We start from the raw sequence: 22,884 nt of genomic DNA on the forward strand, positions 1-22,884 counted from the left end.
TTTTTGGTAGACAAACACGGAAACATTGATCCTCATTCAAGGCACCTGTGATTTTTACCATCTTTTCACATTTATCTAGCACATTAAGGAGTTATGCGCTTAATTGATTAGCTGTAGAAGAAATGTTCCCCCTCACCCCAAGGCATCATTAGCAGAGAATTAGATGGAGAGTCTTCGATATACCGATGTTGGGGTGCAAGGGAAGCACAGATAGAAATCTTGGGAGGATTTTGTCTCCGTGGGCTTTTTTTTAATGCAATTCAGCAGGGTGAGAATAATGTGCCCCTATGCAAAACACAGGCACACCAATGAGTGTGTGAGGGGATTTAATGGGGTTCGGCCATGATGTCTCACCTCTCCACAAACTTTTTAAGAGCGTCTCTTGCCGGCTATTGGTCGTCTTTTTACCGCAATGCAGCAGATCGCCTCAGCGGCCAGAAGAATCAAAGCTTTTATTTTCACTGTTAACGCTTCAATTCACGGAAGCATGTTGATTTGAACGTGATTAATCGGCGGGTTCGGACAAAGCACACAGAATTGAAGCACGTTTTTGGGCCGCGATGACGAGAACAACCTCATTAGGCCAACTAAGTGTGTAATATATATTTTTTTTATTCTTTTATCAGCCCACTCTTCCTGATAAGCAAAGGAGGCATTTGCTCGCACGTGTCGCTAATTAGAAGCCAATATGCAAAGCAGATCAAAAGCTCCCTTTAATAAGTTTCCCATTCGCACAACAAATTAAAAATGCCTCTGACACCCCCCGCCCCCTCTGCGCATTTCATTAGTAAACTTCAAAGTTGACCCTGAAAGTGCAATTTTCAAACCATCCTACTGGATTATTTACCAAAAAAAAGTCTGGTTCTTTTGTTGCTATTAACCATGCATGACTAATTATCAGATAGACTAGTGGACCCGAACCACCAGTCGATGGCCCCAATTGGTACTGGGTTGCACAGATGGATAGGAAATAAATAAATATTACCACTATTATTTGAATTAATTTATTTATTTTTTGTAGCCGAGCATGTACAGATATTATAGCACCACTGGAACCCCCTTTGTGATTGGTTCCCAGCTGACAAACTATACATCAGAACCCCACCCCTATCGTCAACAATTGATTGCCGGTCTGCGAAAAAACTGTCGTACCAATGAACCTGTCGTTGGCGGGAAAAAGATTGCGGACGACTGTGATTGACAACAAAAAGTACAATCGTTAACTAATACTACGGTTTTATTAATGAATACGTCACAACATATCATTGAAAGGCCAACATTTTGAATAACAATTTAAATATTTTAAATGTGCATATCTTCTTCAGCCGCTGTTTATTTAAATCTATCAAGTATTTAAAAAAAAAAAAAAAAGTGTGAATTCACGAGAATGTGACGTGTGTCAGCCAATTCCTACCATCAGCAACAACTAGCTTTCTGTTCAATTTGATTCATTACATGTACAACGCTAAATAATAAACCATGATAAGAAACGTCATCATCGCTTTTTTTATCCAGATCCTCCCCATAATCGAAGGGCTTCGTCCTTGTCCTGCGCACCATCCCCTTGTTTAAAAGTTTTTTGGGAGTTGAACTGTACACTGTTGCCGAGGGTTGCGTGCACAAACCCCTCGGCGTCACGGGACCTCCTTGATGTCAATTCCGTCATTCGTCCTCCAAGGTGAGCTACCTCCTCCCGGTACTCAGCCACCCGCCTGTTTCTCGCTCGCCGCCCCGCGTTGCGTCATGTTCCGATCAGAGCCACAACAAGAAACGCAACAGGGAGAGGCAGCGGCATGCCGAGCCTGAAGCAAACGCTGCCAAACTTTGCATCAGAACTTCTTTTTTTTTTTTTTTGTGGGGGTGGTGGGGTGTGTCCAATAATGCTGAAAAGCAAAGTAGTCGCAAGAGTATTGATCATCAAATGATCTTGGCGCGCCCTGTCCTCCAGTGGCGGAAATTAATGAAGTACAAATACTTTTTTTCCTGCACTTGTTAAATTAGGCCTCTTTGGCACGTAATTAGGTCGGTTACTTTAGCTCGGCTATTGTGTCGAAGTAACTTTTTGCCGAAAAGATTCGATTTTTGGGTGTATCTGTACCTAAGTTGAGAATTTATTTTTCTGACGACTTCACTTTTATCCCTACATTTAAAAATAGATCAATGTACTTTCGACTCCCTGCTTAATTAAAATAGGCTTGTTACTTTTTTAAAACCCCGCAGATGACACGACAAAAAAAATTGCGCCGTAAACAAGCCGATGTTAGTGATGACTGCTATGTTGTCACCGTGATTTATTCATAACAGCGAGTTACGATAACGCTAAATGTTACGGATTTGAAGATGCAATTTTTTTCTAAATGTACGAGCAACGGCAGATTGCAAAGACGTGATCAACTCGCCTACTAATTCCGCGTCGCTTCTGAATTCTCCCAGCTTCTATGTCCATCCTTGTTTTATCTTGGGATCTGTCCATTTCCTTCTTTTTAACTTTGGGTGCTAACACTAGGTGGATATTCCGTCCTAGTTTCAGCAAATCTCCTGAAGCAAACATTTCAGATGACCGGCACCTAGTCTGTGACACTTTCTCTCTCTCTCATTGGTTGTTTTTCCTCAGATGCCATGGTTTCTTAAAAAAATCGAATTATCATCGATCATTTTACTTATGTACTACTGTCAGGTTTATACTGTACCCACAATTTTAACAACTGTAACAAAAGGCTAATTTTACTGACGAATTCTCTTTTTAAGCACAGTATTTGAATCAGTACTTCTTTTTTTTTATTTTTACACAACTATCTGTACTTAAACTAGTACAGTGTGAGTACTTTCGCCACCTCTGCTGTCCTCCATCAATGCATGATTTATTATTGAAGAGACACATGACGCATGCGAGATGCCAATGCACGCCGCTTCCTGTCTTCCAGTAAGGCCTCGTCACGTGACCTGCCCACCACGTGACACAGCGGCGACCAATCGCAATTGACTGGCCTCCTGAATTCCTTCCTTTAGCACCATCAGCCCTTTCCCCCTCCCCCCCCCCCCTCTTTAAAAAGAGCTCAAAGCTGTCATTTTCCAAACGACTGTAAAGTTTGCACTCGTATTTTTAAACTTTACTAGAAGAGCGCAGACCTCAACCAAGGCTGAAAAATGAAATTTCCGTGCTTTGGATGACACAGACAAGCAAAGAGGCACACTTTGCAATTGGTACCAAAGCTCGCAATGAAGCATGCTATCATAGAAAATATATTATGAGTCAAATATAGGATATTTAAATGTTTAATTAAAAATCATAGTCCTCATTTTATAAATAATGAAACTGCTAAATCAAAACAATCCTTATGTAATTATTTATAAATAATTTAACGTGTTGTGCATAATAATAATGTGAGTTGGAAATCAAATTCTTCTAAAAAATATATGAAAATATGAACTATTGGAAGATAAGTGAACATGTTAAATATATGAGTGTTTATTATTAATTAAATAGCACATACAGCAGGACAATTGAAAAAAAATTAGCTTTATTTATTTTGTTATTATTATTTATTTTTTAAATCACATGAAACTACTTATGAGGGAAAATTAGAAACAAAAGCATGTTTAAAAATAAAAACACCTGAATTTATTTGAATACAAATGAATTGTGAACAAAAATCTAAATTGCCAAAACATTCAAAACAACAAAATGATGACAAATAATTGACATTTAAATGTACATTCGAATAAAATATGAGAGAAATATAAAAAAAAATCAACAAAATGGAAAATAATGATTGCTATTGTGAAAAAATCAAACCCCATGTCAAAATGAAAGAACCTGCGGGCGACGGTTAGCGATCACGAGAAGATCACATGAAGCGTCTGTGTCACATGCTAAGCCGTCACATGGGGAGGGGGGGGGGTGGTGTGGCATACACGGCAGCCGGTCCAAACTGGTTCTTGGCGGGGGGATGTTTCTTCCAGGTATCACGCCGGCGAGAAACTACCGCTAACGCTTTGAAGCCGCTCGCCATGCGGCAGCAGCAGCAGCCAAGTTTGGCAGAAATGACGCGTTTACCGTCATTGATAAGAACTTTCATCAACATTTAATCTAACTTAAACCGCTTTAATACACGCACATTCCTAATGAAAAGCATCGCTGGTGTCATTCTCCATTTCATGTCTACTTCCTCCCCCTCGGCTGACACTGACAGCAGCGCTATGGCAACTGACAAGAGCGAGGCAAAAAAAAACAAAAAAACAAACCCCAGTGAATAACAGAACAGCTAATCTGCGATGCTGCTGGAACGATTGACGTCCATTTGGTCAACGGTGCCACGGAAAAGCCAAGTCGCCTTGTCACACCTGAGAGGAGGAATACACGCTGACTGCCTGACACGGATCATGCGCAAGTCACTGTAATTGCCTTTCTTCTCTTTTTCCTGTGTTTGTGTGTGCGTGTGTGCCCTCTAATGTAGCATAAACAACAGCTTGCGCAACATCAGGTCAACTGGAAGCAACATGGGGTGGCTCTTGCCCCACTCTAGTTCCATGATTTCCCCCTCCCTTCCCTTCCCTTCCCTTGCCTGCCTGCCTGCCTGCCTGCCTGAAGTGCTTCAGCCAACACACACCTGCGCACGCAGATACACGCAGACACACGCACACACACAGCCGCGCAGGCCACAATGGAAACTGTGAGTCACCGTGTGCTCTCTTTGGTATTGTGATCCGAAATCATTGTTGCGTTGAGTCACTACAGGCTTTCCTTTGTGCGTGTGTGTTCACTAATTAAAAGTGTGTGCAGGGGTGTGCGCGGGCGCGTGTGTCTTTCTACACACTACGCTTGGCTTATTTGCAAGGATAATGCAGGCAATGCGTGCTTGAGGGTGGTCATGGCATATTCATTATACACCGCGTGTTGGTTGTATGCATGATGAGCGCACGCTTTCTGCGTTTAGATCCCACGAGCGTGACAACAAGTGAACCCTCACTATTCGCGGAGGTTAGGGAGCAAGCCCCGAGTAATGCGCGAGCCACCCCGAAAAGTGAAACGTACTCAGAGGTGACTTCACCTTTGCGTTTCCAGTTGAAAGTAGCAATAAACCAAGAACGCCCAGAATACTAATATTTTGCTCTCGTCAGCTAGCTTAAACCAAGGATGCATCGGTTGGGTCCCAAGATGCATTTTGTCAGTTGGGGGGGGTTTCACAAGTACAAAACTGTTCCAATTTGCAAAGAGCCTCGCATTCTTAGTCTTTTTTGCGTTCTCTCTAGGTCGACCGTACTTGGTGAGTTCACAAGACCATACGCTGCGCTTCATATCGAGAAACAGCCGTTGTCTTTCAGAACATTAGCATTATGCAGGAAGTGGTGTGCTAGGTGTGTAACGGCGTTTTTTTATTTGATTTGTGAACTCATTTGAGTATTATTATCCATCCTATGTTTGTGTTCACTTACCAATCTGTATTTGGTTATTCTTTCTATGTTCTATGTTGTAAAACAGCACTGCTCCGTACCCAATCCCAGGACTTTAATGAACTCCTTCTAGGGAATTTTCTCAAATGAGCTCCAATTGGAAACGGAGATTCTGGACAGATGGGTAATGCTAAATCGCCATCTGATGTTGGGGCACCACAGCGTCAAAGTTTAAAGATCATTGCAAGGATTTGCCATTTTTCAGTTGATTTTGAAGGATACTTGATGTAAGATGTTGGAGGATGGTTGCAAGGTCTTTAAAAATGTTATTTCCTGATAAGTTTGTACAGAATTGTCATATCAGGAATTAGATTAATCAAGAATGCAAATAAGATAGATGATGTGGCACACACACACACACACACACACAAACGCACACTCTCAGGGTTTAAGGGAATCACAGAGGGCAATCTGACCCAAGCAGCACTCAGCCGGGTTGATAAGCGGAGTGAAAATGAAGCCGCTGAGATTTTAACTGTGAATCTTTTCCAGACAGGCATCACGGCAACACAATTACCACAGAATTTAAAGATAGCCCTCACAGGGACGGCCGCCACCCAGATACGTTGCACTTTTTGGCGACTTAAATGGTTTTGAGGAATGAGCACTTGTTTGTTTGTTTTTTTGTTGTTGTTTTTTTTGTTTTTTATTGGCAAAGTAGTCCGGCGGTGGAGTTCCTGCCGAGATCCTTTCCAGTCATTTGGAGCAATCACAAGCAATCGTGTGGACACCAAATCATTCCCTGTGAGACCGCAGAGGAACATCGACAGCATTGCCAGGTTGCTGATCAGAAGTTGTCCCGCTTGGAGTATTTTGTCAAAACAACTTTCCACATAAAAAAAAATCTCTGTCTACATCATTTATATACATACATATATATGTGTATACATATATATGTGTGTATATATATATATATATATATATATACTGTATAAATCACTTTGTCTACTTAAAGAGAAACAGCAGGCTGTAAAATGCAACCTCATTGACCCTAAAATGTTGGAGAGTGCCTGTTTTATCCAATCAAAAGCACGATGAAGGTTGTTTCCAGAAAAATCTTTCCAACAATAAAACCGAATCGAGTGAAGTGGGGAAGTGAAGTAAAGTTGAATATAAGCCTAGGTTTTAAAGCTTTTGGACAAATTCCCTGGTAGGATTGTCAAAGTATGAGCGCTAGGATTCCACCCAAATAGCCTGCTTTGAATAAAAATGGCCGACTTTCTGTTTGATTTCTGGCAGGGGTCCTTGACACTTTTCACTTTATGATAGATATGTCCACAAACATTCATATTGACTGTTGAAACTAGTGTTGGACCCTTTCTCATGGCGAAATCTCATGATACTCAACTTGTCAATCAAGGGCCTCTCATCTGCTTCCGATCGAGGCTCATTTCGACCAATTTCCAAGTAGGAGAAATTTTGGAATGCATCCAAAATGGCTGCTTCAAGCCAGAATGTCTGACTCTCTATCCAATTACAGGCATTGTTCCAGAGATGTCTACCCAATTTCTTGCTGATCAGTAAAAGTGGTGTTTCTATCTTTCCAGGGGAGCTATTGAATGACTTTTGAGGAGTTCTTGTACGAGACCCCGGGAAGGCATCAATTTTCACCGGGATCTCAAGCTCGCAAGAATTGGAGTCTTTTCTACCAAATTGAGGCCATCCAAAATAGGTAAGAATTCTGTGCATCACGCATTGTGGTAAAAAATGGCAAAAGATTATAGAGCCCTGCCAAATTCACAGTCTTTGTAAAATCTCAGTCTGTGACAAAAAACTCTATAAACTCTTTTTAAATGTAAGCAGATGTGAGGTGATAGTTTTCCAAGGGTCTTTTCCAAATCTTCTCAAAGTCTTCTGATGTACAGGTAGTCTCTCTCGAGTCACTATCCGATTGTTCGCCTCTCTGCTCCACCTCCCATACGACCGATGATTTGGATGAATTTGCATCGTGTGTGTATGCTCACGGTCAACAAACAAACTGTAGATTGTTAAACATCTGCCTTCCTGGAACCACACAAAAACTACCGTGGTCTTTCAAGAGAAAGTCAACCCAAACATGTTTTTTTCAATGATATGTTCTATGCAAGCCCACTAGTTGAAACAGGCCATTCTGATAAATGTTGCATTAAGTGTTAATCCACTCGTTTTTAGCCATCTCTGGGGGCGGCCATTTTATCTTCTGTCGACTGAAAATGACGACCAATCACGACTCAGATTCAGAAAACAGGTCAGCCGTGATTGGTCGTTATGAGCAGTTGTGATGTCGACAGAAGACAAAATGGCCGCCCCCAGAGATGGCTAAAAACGAGTGCATTTTGCTGCTTAATTTATATTCCACAAACGCAAACTTAATCAGAATGCCGTGCTTCACCTAGTGGGCCTACTGGGAACATATTCTTGAAAAAAAACACGTTTGGGTTGAGGCTCAAAAAGTCTTGGACTTGTAGCCAGGCAGCTTGTTTGTTTCGACGATCCTGTTCCACTCCAGTCCTCTCTGTGGCAGTAATTCACTTTAATTACCGCAACGGGACGTCAAGCAACAATTTATTTCCCGTCTACTAGTTGAAGTTTTCCCCCTCCCCCGCTAAGAGGTAATGAAGATCCGTAGGAGGGCGCGCAAGGCAGGAAGGTGGGAGGTTTGAAAGTGAAAATGGCCCAAATGGAAATCGGATGCAAGGCGCAGCCTGCAGTCTGAAAGCTTCTGACCTTTGAGAATTAGGCGGATGTGGAAATTGTTGCTTTGCAGGCTTTCTGAGCCCACACACGTGTGCGCAGAGAGTACACGCTCGCACATTTTTTGACTCCGTCGGTGCATACAGTGCCTGGGCTCAGGTGACAGTGCAAACACTGAAGACATGGCGCGTACAGTAAGAGACTGCACTGGCGATGACTCATCCGTCCATTGATGAGCTTAACAGCCATCCACTTCACTCCGGGGTTCTGCCTGGGCTTGGCTCCCTCGTGGCTCAGACGCCCCCCCACCCCCCCACCCCCCACCCCCCACCCACCCGCACATCTCCTTCCCTTCAGCGGAGCGGCTTAAATTAGAGCTCTGGCGCGAGGCCACGCGAGAGTGCAGCGCGCACACACACACACACACACAGACAGACATTCACACCTCTGGAAGTCTGAGTCAGAGAAGACGAGCCCTGCTGCAAGACTCGCTCCACACTTTGGCTGTCAAGATGCGTATCTCCCAAAAGTCAATCTGGTGCCAGAGTCGTGTGTACATTTTTGGGAGAATACGCAGGCTTCAGCAAATTGTGTCTCAATGGAACAGGCGAATAAATCCTGCCACGACATGTACAGTGCGAAGTGGCCATTATTGCCACCCGTCCACCAGGTCAGACGCTTTAGCGACCGCTGCCACTCCCGACGTCGCAACTGCATGTGACAGTGATGCACACTGACCCAATTTGGAGAGTTCTGTTTGAAAAGGTTTTCTGTTAGCAAGAGTGCAGCGTGAAACAAATTGCAGCCGCCGCCAAAACCGCATCCCGCTGTTCCCGCCACCGTAATCAACACTGCATCCCCCGGAATGCTGCATCCAGAAGGTGAACGCTAACACCGGGGACCAACCGTCCTTTTGTGCTGAAAGCAATTGCGGCTGTCAAACTGACTATGCGTCTAATTATTGTTACGATAGGCCTCCTTCAGGCACACGTTTTACCTAGGGTTTAAATTGACTTTCTATAATCTACTACACACTTAAGCTTGCTCAAATCAGAGCAAACCAGTTAAGATCACGGTGTCACACATAGGAAAAGTACTGAGACATTGTTGAGGCTGTGACACCTCCCTGCGAAGGCGTAGTCCAATGTAGGATAAAGACGGGGAATAAGCTAGGGGACTTTCTCCAGCCAACTTGCAGATTCTGGCTCCCACGCCTGTATGGTTCAACTTTTCAGGCATTAAAATGGTGTTAGCGGAGAAAATACTTCTTTTACTTCTACGTCTTTTGGTCGTCGGGGGTGGAGCTATATGGTCACTCTTATGGCCACCCCACATCTAGGGGAACATTTTGATACCTGTGACTTTCTTCCCATTTTCACAGTGTTCTTAGATTCCTTGATCCTCCATCAAATGGATCTGAAAGCAAACTCAAAAGGAATCTGTTTTTTGTTAATTCTTACAGTCATTGTCCATCAAAATCATTGCTTTCACAACATGGCTGAAAAGTCATTGTTTATCATACCATCATCATTTAGCACATGCATGGTTTAATTCAATAAAATGCACACGTAAACCAATCTTGCCCAACACTTTCATAATACAGGAACAAACTACAGTAAGAAGCAGAATTCATAATTATATTACCAGATTCTGGATATGTGTGCATTTTATTTCATGAAACCCTGACTGTGGATGGTATGATAAACAATGACTTTTCAGTTACAGAGAGGATTAGAGGCATGCTAATGTACACGTGTGCCGCCCCACTGAAAATGTTCTGGTTATGTCCCTGCTGTTATTTGATGTTAGTATTGCAGACATTAAAGAAAAAAGATCCACCAGAAGTTTGGACGTAACATTATGTTAACACTCTATGGTAAATCACAGCTATGATGTTAGCTTAAAAGTGCTGATAGTTGCCTCACCACCGCACCATCCACCGCAACTGCTGCCCCATTTGCTACCCCATCCATGTCTGCCGCATCCAAAGCCCCGTCCGTCGCACGTGCACACCTGCTACCGCATTAGTCGCAGCAACCACATCTGGTGCCGCACCTGCCGCACCCCACGGGCCGCAGGTTGCCCGCGTCTACCTTAGCCTTAGTCTGTATATTTGCAATTCACATTGAAGGGGTCATTTTGGTTCCACTCCTCATGTCACACTTGATCGTGTTCATTTGTTTTGCGCCGCTTCCAAAGTGCGATGTGAGATTGCGTTTCCCTCATAACTGTGGCGCTTATTACACTCCGTCTCAACCCCCACCCCCCCCCCCCCTGCCCCTCTTCACCCCACCCTTCAACATATTGCACAGGTGCTGTAAAGCCATCTGTTGGATTTCGCATCGTTTCTCGCCACCGGAATAATACTCCCGCGTCAAAACTACCCTCCCTACACTCTCCGTCCTCATTCCGCAATAGCTGAGAATAAAAAAAAAAACATAATTCTGAGAATTTGCAAACCATAAATGGAGGTGGGTTCACTGTAAACGTACCCCGCCACACTACTACGAACTAGAATCCTCAGGCATTTGTTAAGCGCTAACGTATGCTAAACGCACCGATTCGTGCCAGCCTCCGATGGCCAAATGTGTTGCAAACGCATCATTACTGTCAGCGCTAATACCGCAAACGTTGACACTAATCACAGGCCGTCCGATATTGTTTTGTCATCTTGTCATGCTTAAAGCTATTTGGCCCGCGGCAGAGGTCTTTAGAGACGACAGTCAAATTATTATCTTAAATAGAGACTCATCCTTGAAATGGGCATAGATCTCCCTTTGTGCTCCCATCGTGCAACTATTCGGATTGTTTTTCTTTTTTTTTTTTTTAACCGGAACGACGGCCACTCTTATCTGCCTTTGTCCTCAATCCGGCATGGCCTAGATTCTCATGCGATCAACGTTTAAAGCACAAGCTGTCTCTCGGAATACATTCTTAAAAAGTCAACATGGAGAGAAAGACTTGCGTACAATGAGGGATTCAGCCATTTGCACCTGCCATTGGGCGTGTGTTGCCGGAGACAAAACAGGAAGCCGGGGTCCAGGAAATCGAGTTTCAGGTGTTGACGTGCAAGTGCTAGAGGTGCCTTTCATTGGCCTTCATTTGCTGTACAGGACTCAACCTGTCGGCTCAAAACTAAAAGTGAAGGATCTGCAGGTTTATGTTACATTCCGAAAACTGCAATACAGGAAAAATGAATATTAGCATGTCGTATCGACGCCGGGGTACCATGAAGTAAACTAAAAAGAGTTAGCTGGTATATTGACAGCCAATTTCATTGTTTCGGGGCCATTTATGTAAATTGCGTAAATCCACCCCCTGCCCCACCCTCGGAATTTTACACCAAACATGTCATAATTACAACATGAAAACAAAACGTTTTACGTCCAAAGAAATTAGAAGTATTCACAGCCTTTGCTCAATACTTTGTTGACGCAACTTTAGCAGCCTCAAGCGTTTCTGTTCTATGCACTCAGTGGCACCATCAAAACTGCTTTTTTTTCCTGTACCCTTCCCCAAATTTGTGCCTCCAGACACTCGTGTCTCAGAGCGTTACAGACAATTCATTTGACTTCATGCTCGGTTTGTGCTCCGACACGCACTGTCAAATGTGAGACCTCATATAGACAGGTGTGTGCCTTTCCAAATCATGTCCAGCTAACTGATTTGAGTTAAGTTAAGATGGAAAAACGTCTCAAGAATGACTAGTTGAAAGAGGATTGGTCAGTTTTGAGCTTCATGGCAAAGGCTGTGAATACTTAGATCTACGTAATATATAATAATAAAAATACGAACTATATCGATGTGTTTGCATCTATGTCGTGAAGCTGATCAGCATTGATTCCGCAGATAGGGCTGCCGGCTTTTCGTTGCACTTCCAAGTTTACCATCTAACACACGCCATCCACACCACTGTGATGAAAAAAAAATGCCACTGCACATAAGGAGTCGGTAATCTATTTCCGAAATGTAAGCAGAACACCTCGTGCTGCGTGGGCACGGTCGAAAATGAATCACGTTGACTGACTGACGCCGCCGTCATTTTCTTTTCCAAGCACGCGTGGCAGGTAACTCTTGATAAGAGCTTTGTCTGAGTGTGTGTGTTTATGTTGTGGTGCTGTATAATATTTCCCGGGGGATGGGTTGCCATGGCAGCAGTGTGAATAAATGTGTGTGTGCGAGAGCTTTTTTTATGAGAGGCCAACTGAGGACAGCGCGTTTGTCATTTTGCCGTCGCTTATCTCCCAAGCCGCTGAACGCCATGACATTATTTATTTTTTTTAACTTGACCTTCCGCATTGAGCGGAGACATAATAGCGACATCGCCATACCTTCGAATTTCATGTTTCAAGTGCTACTGATGTATGAGAGGATCCTGCTGCTGTGGCGATGGCATCCCAGATGGGGGCATTGGGTCAGTGCAAGGGGGCGCACTGGCATTCAGTAAATGTTTGATATTAGTTTTCTGTCAGCAACTACCGGTAGTACTCTAGTCTAGTCCATCTGTTGTACCTTTTGTATAATTGTACAGAGTTGTAGGATTATTTGCACTTTTTTTTGTACTGTAGGTAACTTCACTTGGTTGTGCATTTTCAAGTTCATCGTTTCTCATACCTCACTCTGCTTTTTACTAGCATTGTGTATCACTGGTCTGAAAACAAATTTCTCAGAGTGGACAATGAATTCTTGCTCATTGCTGTCGAAGCAAGTTTGGACATAGACAATACCTATTGTTATATCGCTGTTCGTGACTAAAAGCGAAAGTCAACCCAAACATATTTTTTTTCAAGAATATGTTCCCAGCTGGCTTAAAGGCTAACAACAAGTGGATTAACACTTATTCCACAAACGCAATATTTATCAAAATGCCCTGTTTCAACTAGTGGGCTTACATAGAACATATTAATGAAAAAAATGTTTGCGTTGACTTCCCCTTTAAATAAATTTACACCAAAAATAAAGTTTGGCACAAAAAGGCTACACTGCAGAACAGCCCCACCCACCACCTTCCTCCCATACGCTGACTCTTGGCGAAAGGACTCTCCATAGGAAATTCACCGTACTGCCCTGAGGAACGCGTTATCTTTGTATAACCCGTTTTACATTGACACCGTTTTGATACCACACCATTAACTATCAATATTAATGGAATTAGCCCAAAATGGTTGCTTCAAACCAAAATAGCTGACTTCCTGTTCAAATTAGGCCATGGCTCCTTGAGATTATTTTCGTGCGTCCTGTTTTGATAGACCCACCCAATTTTGTGTCGATCCGTGCTAAACGGATACACAACATTGGTGTGTTTTTAGGAATGCTGACGGCCTCATGGCACATTCTTAAGTTGGATTGCACAACACTGCTATGATGACATTCTGGACGCTGAGCTCTGGCCCCTGGAGGCCCGACAGTGGCTCGTTTAGAGTGAGTAACGCCGCTGTGAGGATATGAGGAAGCGAAGCCATCCTCTGCCGCTTGACCTCTCTGCCAGTCTTCTCGGATACGTCAGTCGTAAGTTGGCAGTCTTGGGGGGGGGTTGTCTGGAAAGCCGATGATGATGATTCCCGGCGGGTTTTTTCTCGAGTGCGTAAAAGGGATTGTCTATTAGGATTCCTGAGCGGTTAGCTGATCTGCCTCACAAACAAGAGGAGGATTGTAAAGAGCAAGTCTTTAGGGATTTGTCTTGCTGATTGGATGTTCTCATACCAGCTTGGACCAAAACAGAAGTCAAAGACCAAGAAGGAAGGAACCTTGGAAATAGTTGTTGGTGTGGAGTGATATTGGCTCTAAAAAATGAATGCATGGTGGAATAGTGGTTAACACATCTGTCTCACAATAAGGAAAGGGATTTTTTTTTGGGTGGGGGCAGTTGTTTCTAAGGACCAAGGCTGTAGAAACTAGTCTTGGGGATCAGAAAGTTGCATCATGTGTATGTAGCAGTTATGTTTAATTGTAAAGTACTCATTCATTCTCGTGTTTAATGCTCTATCTATAATTCAATTATAATTAATAGCAAATATTGAACAGAATACATGTTTTTTAATGCGTATGTAAAACTGACAGCAAGTGACAAAATGGCCGCCCCCTCAAATGGACAAAAACGGGTGGATTTTGCTACTTAATTCATATTCCACAAACGCAACGTTAATCAGAATATCATATTTAGACCTTTGGGGGTGCAGAGAACATATTGTAGGAAATAAATTCTTGCCTCGATTTCATCTTTAACCTGTGTATCCACTTGTTGCCATTCATCGAGAATCCTAGCTTTGTGGTCAAGTGAACAGAGCCATATTTCATAGTCATACCTGGCCCGCCCGTGTTCTAAATTGTACCTTACTAGTGTGTAGGGTGCCACTCATCCGCCATTCTAACGAGGACAAGTACTATAGAAAATGGATGGATGCATTCAGAGACTAAAGAAATTGGGAGGAATGGTGGTGGGCAAATCCTGCCTCTATTCCTCTTCCCTGAGAGAGGGAAACACCATCCCCAACCCCCACTCTCATCGTTCCAAGAGGAAACACATTTGGAATGCTGCGCATACAGTAGCGTCTCCCCTTTCCTCCTCCACTCTCTCCCCAATCTAATTTGCCAGCACGCGATGCATTCAAATTCCACAGGTCACGTGACTTCCTCTCATTAGCATATCCTGGAAAGAGGGAGGGCGGCGTGAGTCAATAGGAACCCGGAGTGACGGTGACGTAAGGGAGGCGGGGCAGGAGGCTTCTCGCTTGCAGCGGCAGTTACGTGACGTTCGAGTCAGTGTGCACTGTGCAGCTTCACTCTGCACTGAAGGAATCAAGCAGGATCCCCCCTCTCTCGCCTCCCCTCCTAGCCAGCCCACGGAAGAGGCACCGCGGCGCCACGGGAGAGGATGCCCTGCTGAATCAAGGGATAGGCCCGGGAAAGTCAGCCGGCCCCGTCCCTTCTCTCCTTTCTTCCTCCCGCACGACAAGCGACACCCTCCTTCCACCTGGAAGCGAGAGAGAGGACGACGTCTGCTTCTCTTTACACAACAACCACCACGGCTCTTTCCTCCCACCCCTCTCGTGTGCACGGGGGTTTCTCCGTGACAGACCCCGCGGCGCGTGGATTCTATGGAACAAGGGCCGACCTGGTACTAGTTAGCACGGAGGCTAACTGGTTAGCTACACCTGCTAACCACCGTTTTTTGATATCGACTGGGAACAAGTTTACTTTGTCTACTTATTCATTTTTTCTGCCGCTTTAACGAGCATTCATTCAGATTTATTGTTTCTGTTTTACGAAACGTGCCACTCAGTTTTTTTACACCGGTAAAATAAGCTAACCCACGAGCAGCTGCTTTATAGCTCGCGTTCAATTCATTAAAACGGACTCTTTTCTTTTTTGACATACATTACAATACATTTTGAACGCTTCAACACGGCATAGTAAGGGGCATTAAGCGGGTTGGAAGACGTTCTCAGTGGATTTGGGACTCGTAATTGGGACGTTTTCGCGTTGAATGGGAAAACAAAGGCGAGTGGAGCCAGCTATCTTTTGCCTCTTGTCCTGCAAGTTGGTTTTTATTTAATTGAACCCCGCTAACCAAACAAGCGGTATCTCGACCGAAGAAGACCCTAAAGCGGACTGAAGAAGTCGTCGTCGCCGATCCCGGTGGAGATATTACACCAACATTCCCCCATGAACATACAGAGGTCACGTCCTATTAACATTTCACGTCATGGCAGATCGCGGCACAAATCGCACGACTTCGAAGATTTATCTTGCCTGAGGATCGCCGAGTCGCACCAGAGCTTCAGCCCCAATCTCGGCTCGCCCAGCCCGCCGGAGACCCCCGACGCGTCGCACTGTATCTCCCGCATCGGGGACTACCTGCTGCTGGAGCCCCTGGAGGGGGACCACGTCTTCAGGGCCGCACACCTACACAGCGGCGAGGAGCTTGTCTGCAAGGTGAGCACGCGCACACACGCAATGTACACACACACACCTACCCAGGTGCACGTATATTCATATATCATATGCATTGGTGCACAAAGGCTGAATCTAGCCTGCAGCGAGCACTCTGCACTACTTGGCTCGCATTGCAAAGAGCCAGAGAGGAGCCTAATGGAAAAAGTGAATGTGACAGCATGACGTAACGTTACGTTCATAATGGGGCAGGAAGCACGCACACGCGCGCACAGTGAGTGCAATCTAACACAAGAGTTGCATCTAAAAAGTGCATTTTTTTTAAAGGGAACTCCTCATTGTTGGTGCCGTCGTTTTAACGTACTGTAAGGTGAGTGTTATCGTAGTTGTGCTTTGCACTGCTGCATTGCATCATGCAGGGTGGTTGTTCCTAATATTTTGACGGAATACCAACATTCCCATGCAGTAGGCTACAACTTGACACCTCACTGGTGGTGTCATTTAAAAAAAGAGGAGTACTGTATCGTTCATGCAATGCGCTTAAGAAAAGTTGAACATAAATACTGTAATCAGTAGTCTTTATTTTTTCAATAGTTCTTTGTGGTCTGTGGTGCCCTCAAATGGTCAGGAAGAGCATTATTTTTGTCAAGACATTGTCTTGTTTCAGGTTTACCTTATGTTCAGGCACAAAGTTTTTTTCCATTGCCAACCTCGTGTCAGTGATTTATTTTTAAGTATTCAATTAAGGAAAGACCAATTATTGGCGCCAATGTTCAACATTTTGATGCATAACCACTACTGTCTTTTTTTAATGTTTGGTATTGTTTTATTTTTTTTAATTTATTTAAATCCACCGGCCTAAAGAGAGCAATTTAAAAGTGGGTTATTTGGGCTCGGACAGGGAAACTATCAACGTAAAAATGTCATTACTCAGAGCTACTACTGTGTTTTTATTGTACATTTGACAAATGAAAATCTTGAGTAAGCTGCTGAGCCTTGGAACTTCCTGCACTTTTTTTAAATCACAGTTTTAGAACAAAGTTGATAGAGAACGAAACATGTCGGCCTTTCGCTGGTGTAAACGCCATTATGTACATTAAAAGGATGTGTGTGGATCACAGTTCATCTCAGTACAAAATCCACGAGGCATGCAATTGCCACGGTTTGTTATGTCATAATAAGCACACATGAATTGCCCACCAGCTGACTTTTTGACCCCCCTATGCAGTGGCATCCTATCAATGGCTGATCAATCCCCCACCTGCGCCATTGATCACTCCCACCAGCCTAGCCGTCTCGAGGTTTTTAAGATGCGGCACCATGGGGAGTTCTTTTCCTATCGACTGCGAGCGGTGGAAACACTCTTACCTGAAGTCAATCTGAGGAAGAGGAGGGTGGGGAGTAGGTTGCCATGGCAACTAAAGAGCCACTGCAACCTGGGGCTGCGGTGCATTGCTAATATGATACAATATTACTCCTCATCCATATACCGAATCTCATTGTAGTGCCGAAGCCTTGCCACGAATAGCAAAAATCCAGGAGTAATTGAAACGAACCCCAAAAGATTTGTGATTGCTTATAGACGCCACAGCTGCCCGTGTCTGACAGGCCACAACTAAATGTGCTCAACTATAGCTCAACACGACTGTCGCTTCAGAACAGCGCAGATTGATTTATTTACTGTAGTGCTGTACACTCCTGAAACACAATTTCACAGTGGAATGGTGGTGAAAGTCTTCCTCACATTCCTTACAGCCATTCCTGGCTACATTAACATCATAAATCCCATATTACACAACGGAATAAACTAAATAAAATGATTCATGACAGCTGTGTGATTGTTTGTTCAACAAAAGAATTACAATACAAATGATAATTCCCCTAGTAATCAGTTTTCTAATACTGCATAGAAGGAAATAATAACCATGCTCACTTTGATTTACTAGGTGTCCCTGAATGCACCTCACGCAGCTGGAACCTGGCTGCTGTTGTCAACATGAATGGTGGCTGCACTAAATTGTATTGATTACCCAAGCATGTGGGTGGAAAAAAAACTATTTTCATGCCACTCATGAGTTTGTCTGGTGCCGAATACTAAACACCTTGGAAACAGAAAAAAACAAATTCTGCATCAGCGCCATGCATTATGGGACGCGAGCTTCGAAGGTTGACTAAAATGGCTTCCTAACGTCATCCATTTTGTTTTTGGCCTCAGGTGTTTGACGTGGGCCGCTACCAGGACTCTCTGGCGGCCTACTTTGCCCTGGGCCACCACCAGCACATCAACCAAGTCCTGGAGGTCCTGCTGGGCGAGACGCGGGCATACGCCTTCTTCGAGCGTAGCCATGGCGACATGCACTCGTTTGTCCGCACCTGCAAGAAGCTGCGAGAGGAGGAGGCCGCCCGCCTCTTCTACCAGATCGCCTCGGCCGTGGCGCACTGCCATGACGGCGGCCTGGTGCTGCGAGACCTCAAGCTGAGGAAGTTTGTTTTCAAGAACGAGGACAGGTGAGTTGTCTGGCCAAAACGCAACATACGAACCATTTAGGCATTGTGTCTTAGCTACTGCATGAATGTGTCGCATCAATTCCTATTGTCTTAAAAATTGCTTGACAAGTAATTAAATTACAAACCACTATGGTAGGTACACTTGGTTGATCAGTTGATAGATAGGTAGACCGGCAGATATATGGGTCTGTTGCTAATTCAATCATAAGGAGTAATATAAAAATTGGAATGTACGTAGATAAAGAAGGTTGGTTAGTACATTTTAGATGGGATAGTAAATCACTGCACAAATTTCATCCCTACCGCAGCACATTTTGGCAGCAAAATGAATGAATGGCGCCCCCGGCTGGTTAAATGGTGAAGTCCAGTGTGCCACCGTTGCTGCACTAGACAATAATATTCCAATTCATATTCCAACTCGCATTGAATCATTAAAAATGCGCGGCTACATAATTACGCGTGTGCATGTCTGAGCCGTTAACACTTTTTAATATTGGGGGTAGATTTCCTCCACTTGGGCATTTATTGCAATAATCTTGTTAGGCACAATAGCGACGGCAAACAATGTGATTCTCCCGCTTTAGAAATGGCGTATTACCTCGTTGTGAGAGGGAACTAGTGGTGACAAAATTGTACCTTAAAGTTTATTTTTGTGGTCAGCATTTTCTTTCCACACGGTGTTTAAGAGGGACCGCACGCATCCTCATCTGGCTTAAAAGCTCTTGTTACTTAACAGCACTCCAGGGTTTCCTAGCGGCTCCTTCCGGTGAGCTTTACAGAGCAAACACAAGCTGTTCTGTTTTTTTTTTTTTGTGAGAGAAGTTAGGGAGCAGACAATCAGCTCCTCTTATCTCCTCCCACTTTTAACAAAGGAAAATCCCCTTGTTGTGCCGCCACGTTTGTCTTTTTATCCAAGCGAGAGCAAATGTCAGCGTTAATCCTGAGGAATTACTCGCCTCGCTTCCTCCCGTCTTCAAAAGAACTTCCCATCAAGCCTAATTACTCCGCTTGTGCCTCTTTAATTATCAGCCCCTTTCACACAGAGGTCACGTGAACGGTGTGAATTCCTTTCTTTTGTTACTCGCATTTCGACATTTTTTTTAATGAGCAGCGTTACATAGCCTTCGTATCCTATAAAATCGCCTCTTCAGAAACGCAAATGAAGACCACAGAAGCCAAGGAAGCGATATACAGCGAATATGATACTACGGTGTAGAACTTTAGGATGTTGACCTCACATGGTCAAATGTAACTGCACCTCATATGCATATTTTGTATTGCTATTGCATATAAAGCTTTTCAATATGTCTTAGTACTAAAACAAATATATGGTCGCTATTTAACAGATTTTTCTTTTGTGGGAGGGGCTTCTGGAACGTAACCCCAGCGATAAACTAGCGACTACTGTATTATAGTTTATAAATATGTACGGTGTTTATAGTGGTATTATAGTGGCATCATTCTACCTCTCTCCGATATTACAATAAAACGGTGGCAAAATGGCGTCATTTTCCGAGCATTGTCCTCACGTGTTGTTGTTGTGCTCCGGTGCGTCGTGAAGAAGCTCTCTGAAGCTGGAGAGCCTGGAGGACACGTACATGCTGGCGGGCGGCGACGACTCGCTGTCCGACAAACACGGCTGCCCGGCCTACGTCAGCCCCGAGATCCTCAACGCCGGCGGCAGCTACTCGGGTAAGGCGGCCGACGTGTGGAGCCTGGGCGTCATGCTCTACACCATCCTGGTGGGCCGCTACCCCTTTCACGACGTGGAGCCCGGCTCGCTCTTTAGCAAAATCCGCCGCGGCCACTTCAGCGTGCCCGACACGCTCACGCCAAAGGCCAAGTGCCTGATCCGCGCCATTTTGCGCCGCGAGCCCGCCGAGCGCCTCACCTCGCGCGAGATCCTCCAGCACCCCTGGTTCGCCGCCGCCGCCGCCGCTTCCCCAGGTGGCCGAGGGGAGCAGGAGCAGATGGTACCTGAGGTGAACATGGAAGAGGAGCACTTGTTCAGCTGAGCACACGCCCAAGCACAAACGGACCACAGCTGTAGTTCATCCATGTTTTTTCTTTTTTCTTTTTTTTTGCCCCTCAGCATTTTCACAGAAAAAAAAAAACAACAAAAACTTAAAGCCTGGCATGATGAACGTTGGGAGCTGACCCACCAATAATAATGTAGCAACATGTGCTTTTAAAGAAACTTTTTTTTTTTTTAATAATTCTTTTTGGTTTGATGTGGTGCTCGTTACAAGTAGACACATTTCTGACACTACGGCAAGCATGAAGGGATATACCGATGACTGGATTCCTCAAGATTACTGGGATTTAGAAAAGAAAAAAAAAAAGATTATAATTGTTTCTCCTCAGCTTTCTGTTTTAGAATGGTTTTCCACATCATACTGTGGCGTCCACTTGATGACTGTCCCGCCATTTTAAATTTGGAACATTTGGGTTGTAAAATCCTGGGAATTTTCAAAGTTGGATTTTTTGCATGGGTATTCACGTGAATTTATGGGAATAATTTGTAATGAATTGGGAATCCACCCCATTTTTCGTTGGGTGGGGGGGTGTTCGGTATAGTGTTGCGTCATTTTGACTAAAACAACCAGATGGCGCAATGAAGTTATTGAGTTGCTCTTGCGTCTAGGTAAGGCGATCTAGAGAGGACAAATTGATTCAGTTGAATTCCCAGAGTATTTACGAATATCAAACCTTGAATATGCTTCACTGTATTCCCGTTTATTCCCAAAAATCCCCATTAAATCTAACTCTGAAAATTTCCGGAATTTTGCAAGCCTAGCAACAGCTTTCTGTTACAAAAAAAATTCTGCCGCCATTTTGCGGCGTTGTGCACTTAGCGTGTGGCCACAGTTTAAAATTTTGTATTTAAAGTCTTTAGAAAAACGAGAGCTCATCGTTTATTTAAATCAAACAGCTATATATATATATATATATATATATCTATAAAGAAATATAGAAAGAAGTATAAATCTATATATTTAAAAAGTACTACATTTCAGGGTTTTGTTTTTCTTTTGACACAGGACACTGTCTCACGCTCGGAAGCCATCTTGTGTGCCAGTATTCCCGCCGCCACTCTCCCTCTTCACTCGGCGACAGTATTTTCAATGTTACTTGAATTTGTAATTTAAAAAAAAAAAAAAAAAAGAAAAAAAAAGAATTAGTGGCATGCGCCCCAAGAATGCTATAAGCTTGCCTAGGAGCAATGGGGTGGTCCGGTCCAGTCTAGTTGGGCTGTGTCGGCTTCAGGAAAGTTTTACAAAAATCTATCTCCCCTCGAATAAAAAGCAGATTGTTTATTTTATCTTTTTTTGGTAGATGGAGCTTCCTTTTTGATTTAAGTTGGTGCTGATTTGGTGCTAATGTTTAGTCCTGGAGAAAGGAGTGACAGTGAAGCGTTTTTTTTTTTTTTGTGGTGCATGGTGGGATATCTGCCTCAGATGTTCTGATTGTATCGTTTAAAAAAAAAAAAAGATTCTGGTGTTTGTCCAAATTTATTATTCCGTAAATAAAATTGTGACCTGCGATTGGTTGTCATCTTATATATTTTTTCCAAGCGTGTATTTTATGTAAACACAAGATTGGGATGAATGGATAAAGCAGAATCATAAGTTATACATGTGTATGTGTGCATATATGTGCAGTATGTGTACTGTATACATATATACATATGTATATATGTGTGTGTGTTAAATCAAAATCTATATATAATCTTATAATTCTAATTTATTTGTTACTGTTTAATTAAATGAATTTTTAATTCTTTTTATTCGAGTCATCGTAAGCTACATAAAAAAAAAATGGCCATTGAAATATTTGTCTTTTCACAGTCCAGCCATTCAATCCCAGGAATGTATTTATATATTTTTTCAAACGTTAGGGTAAAAGAGGGGCTAAAATGTGTCGTCTTCCACACCGCTTATTCTGTATAGGGTCGCGGGGAGGTGTTAGAGCCTATCCGAGCTGACGATGGGCGAAAGGCAGACTACACCCCGAACTGGTCGCCAGCCAGTCGCAGGGCACACACACATACACCGTCACTGAGCGGGAACCGATCACGCTGCCCGCACACAACTCAGGCGTGTGTAGCACTACACTATCAGTGACCCGGGTCTAAAATGTCTGGCAGTGAATGAGTTAAGTAGATGTATAGTCTCCTTTAAACATCTGGACCCAGATTATTTTATTTCATGCAACCATTTGACAAAATAAAATGGGGTAAAGTCGACAAAAAACTTTTTTCAATATACTAATAATTGACTAATCATTTCTGAAACTTTTTTTTTTCAATATGTTTTTCACTTTTGTAATCGCTTAATCACATAAGAACAACCAAAA

General features: G+C 43.6%; 1 protein-coding gene across 4 annotated transcripts in view; it reads left to right on the top strand.

Annotated features, from left to right (window-relative positions):
* trib2 (tribbles pseudokinase 2) overlaps window positions 1–22,073 on the top strand; it is a 32,602-nt gene extending 10,529 nt beyond the window's left edge. Inside the window, exons 2-6 of one of the 4 annotated variants that reach the window (XM_086019346.1) lie at window positions 7,002–7,126; window positions 15,840–16,062; window positions 18,236–18,528; window positions 20,090–20,220; window positions 21,570–22,073. In XM_086019346.1, the coding sequence (XP_085875472.1) occupies window positions 7,014–7,126; window positions 15,840–16,062; window positions 18,236–18,528; window positions 20,090–20,220; window positions 21,570–21,664 (855 nt within the window). In that variant the 5' untranslated portion in view covers window positions 7,002–7,013 and the 3' untranslated portion in view covers window positions 21,665–22,073. Of the gene's footprint in view, window positions 1–4,197; window positions 4,398–7,001; window positions 7,127–10,484; window positions 16,063–18,235; window positions 18,529–20,089 lie in introns of those variants that run through there. The other 3 variants (XM_086019344.1, XM_086019343.1, XM_086019345.1) reach the window with 3 other exon arrangements.
* The last annotated feature ends 811 nt before the right edge of the window (window positions 22,074–22,884 follow it).

Source organism: Filicampus tigris, chromosome 20 (assembly GCF_054856515.1).
Source record: "Filicampus tigris isolate MCC_2025a chromosome 20, RoL_Ftig_1.0, whole genome shotgun sequence".
Lineage (NCBI taxonomy): Eukaryota > Metazoa > Chordata > Actinopteri > Syngnathiformes > Syngnathidae > Filicampus > Filicampus tigris.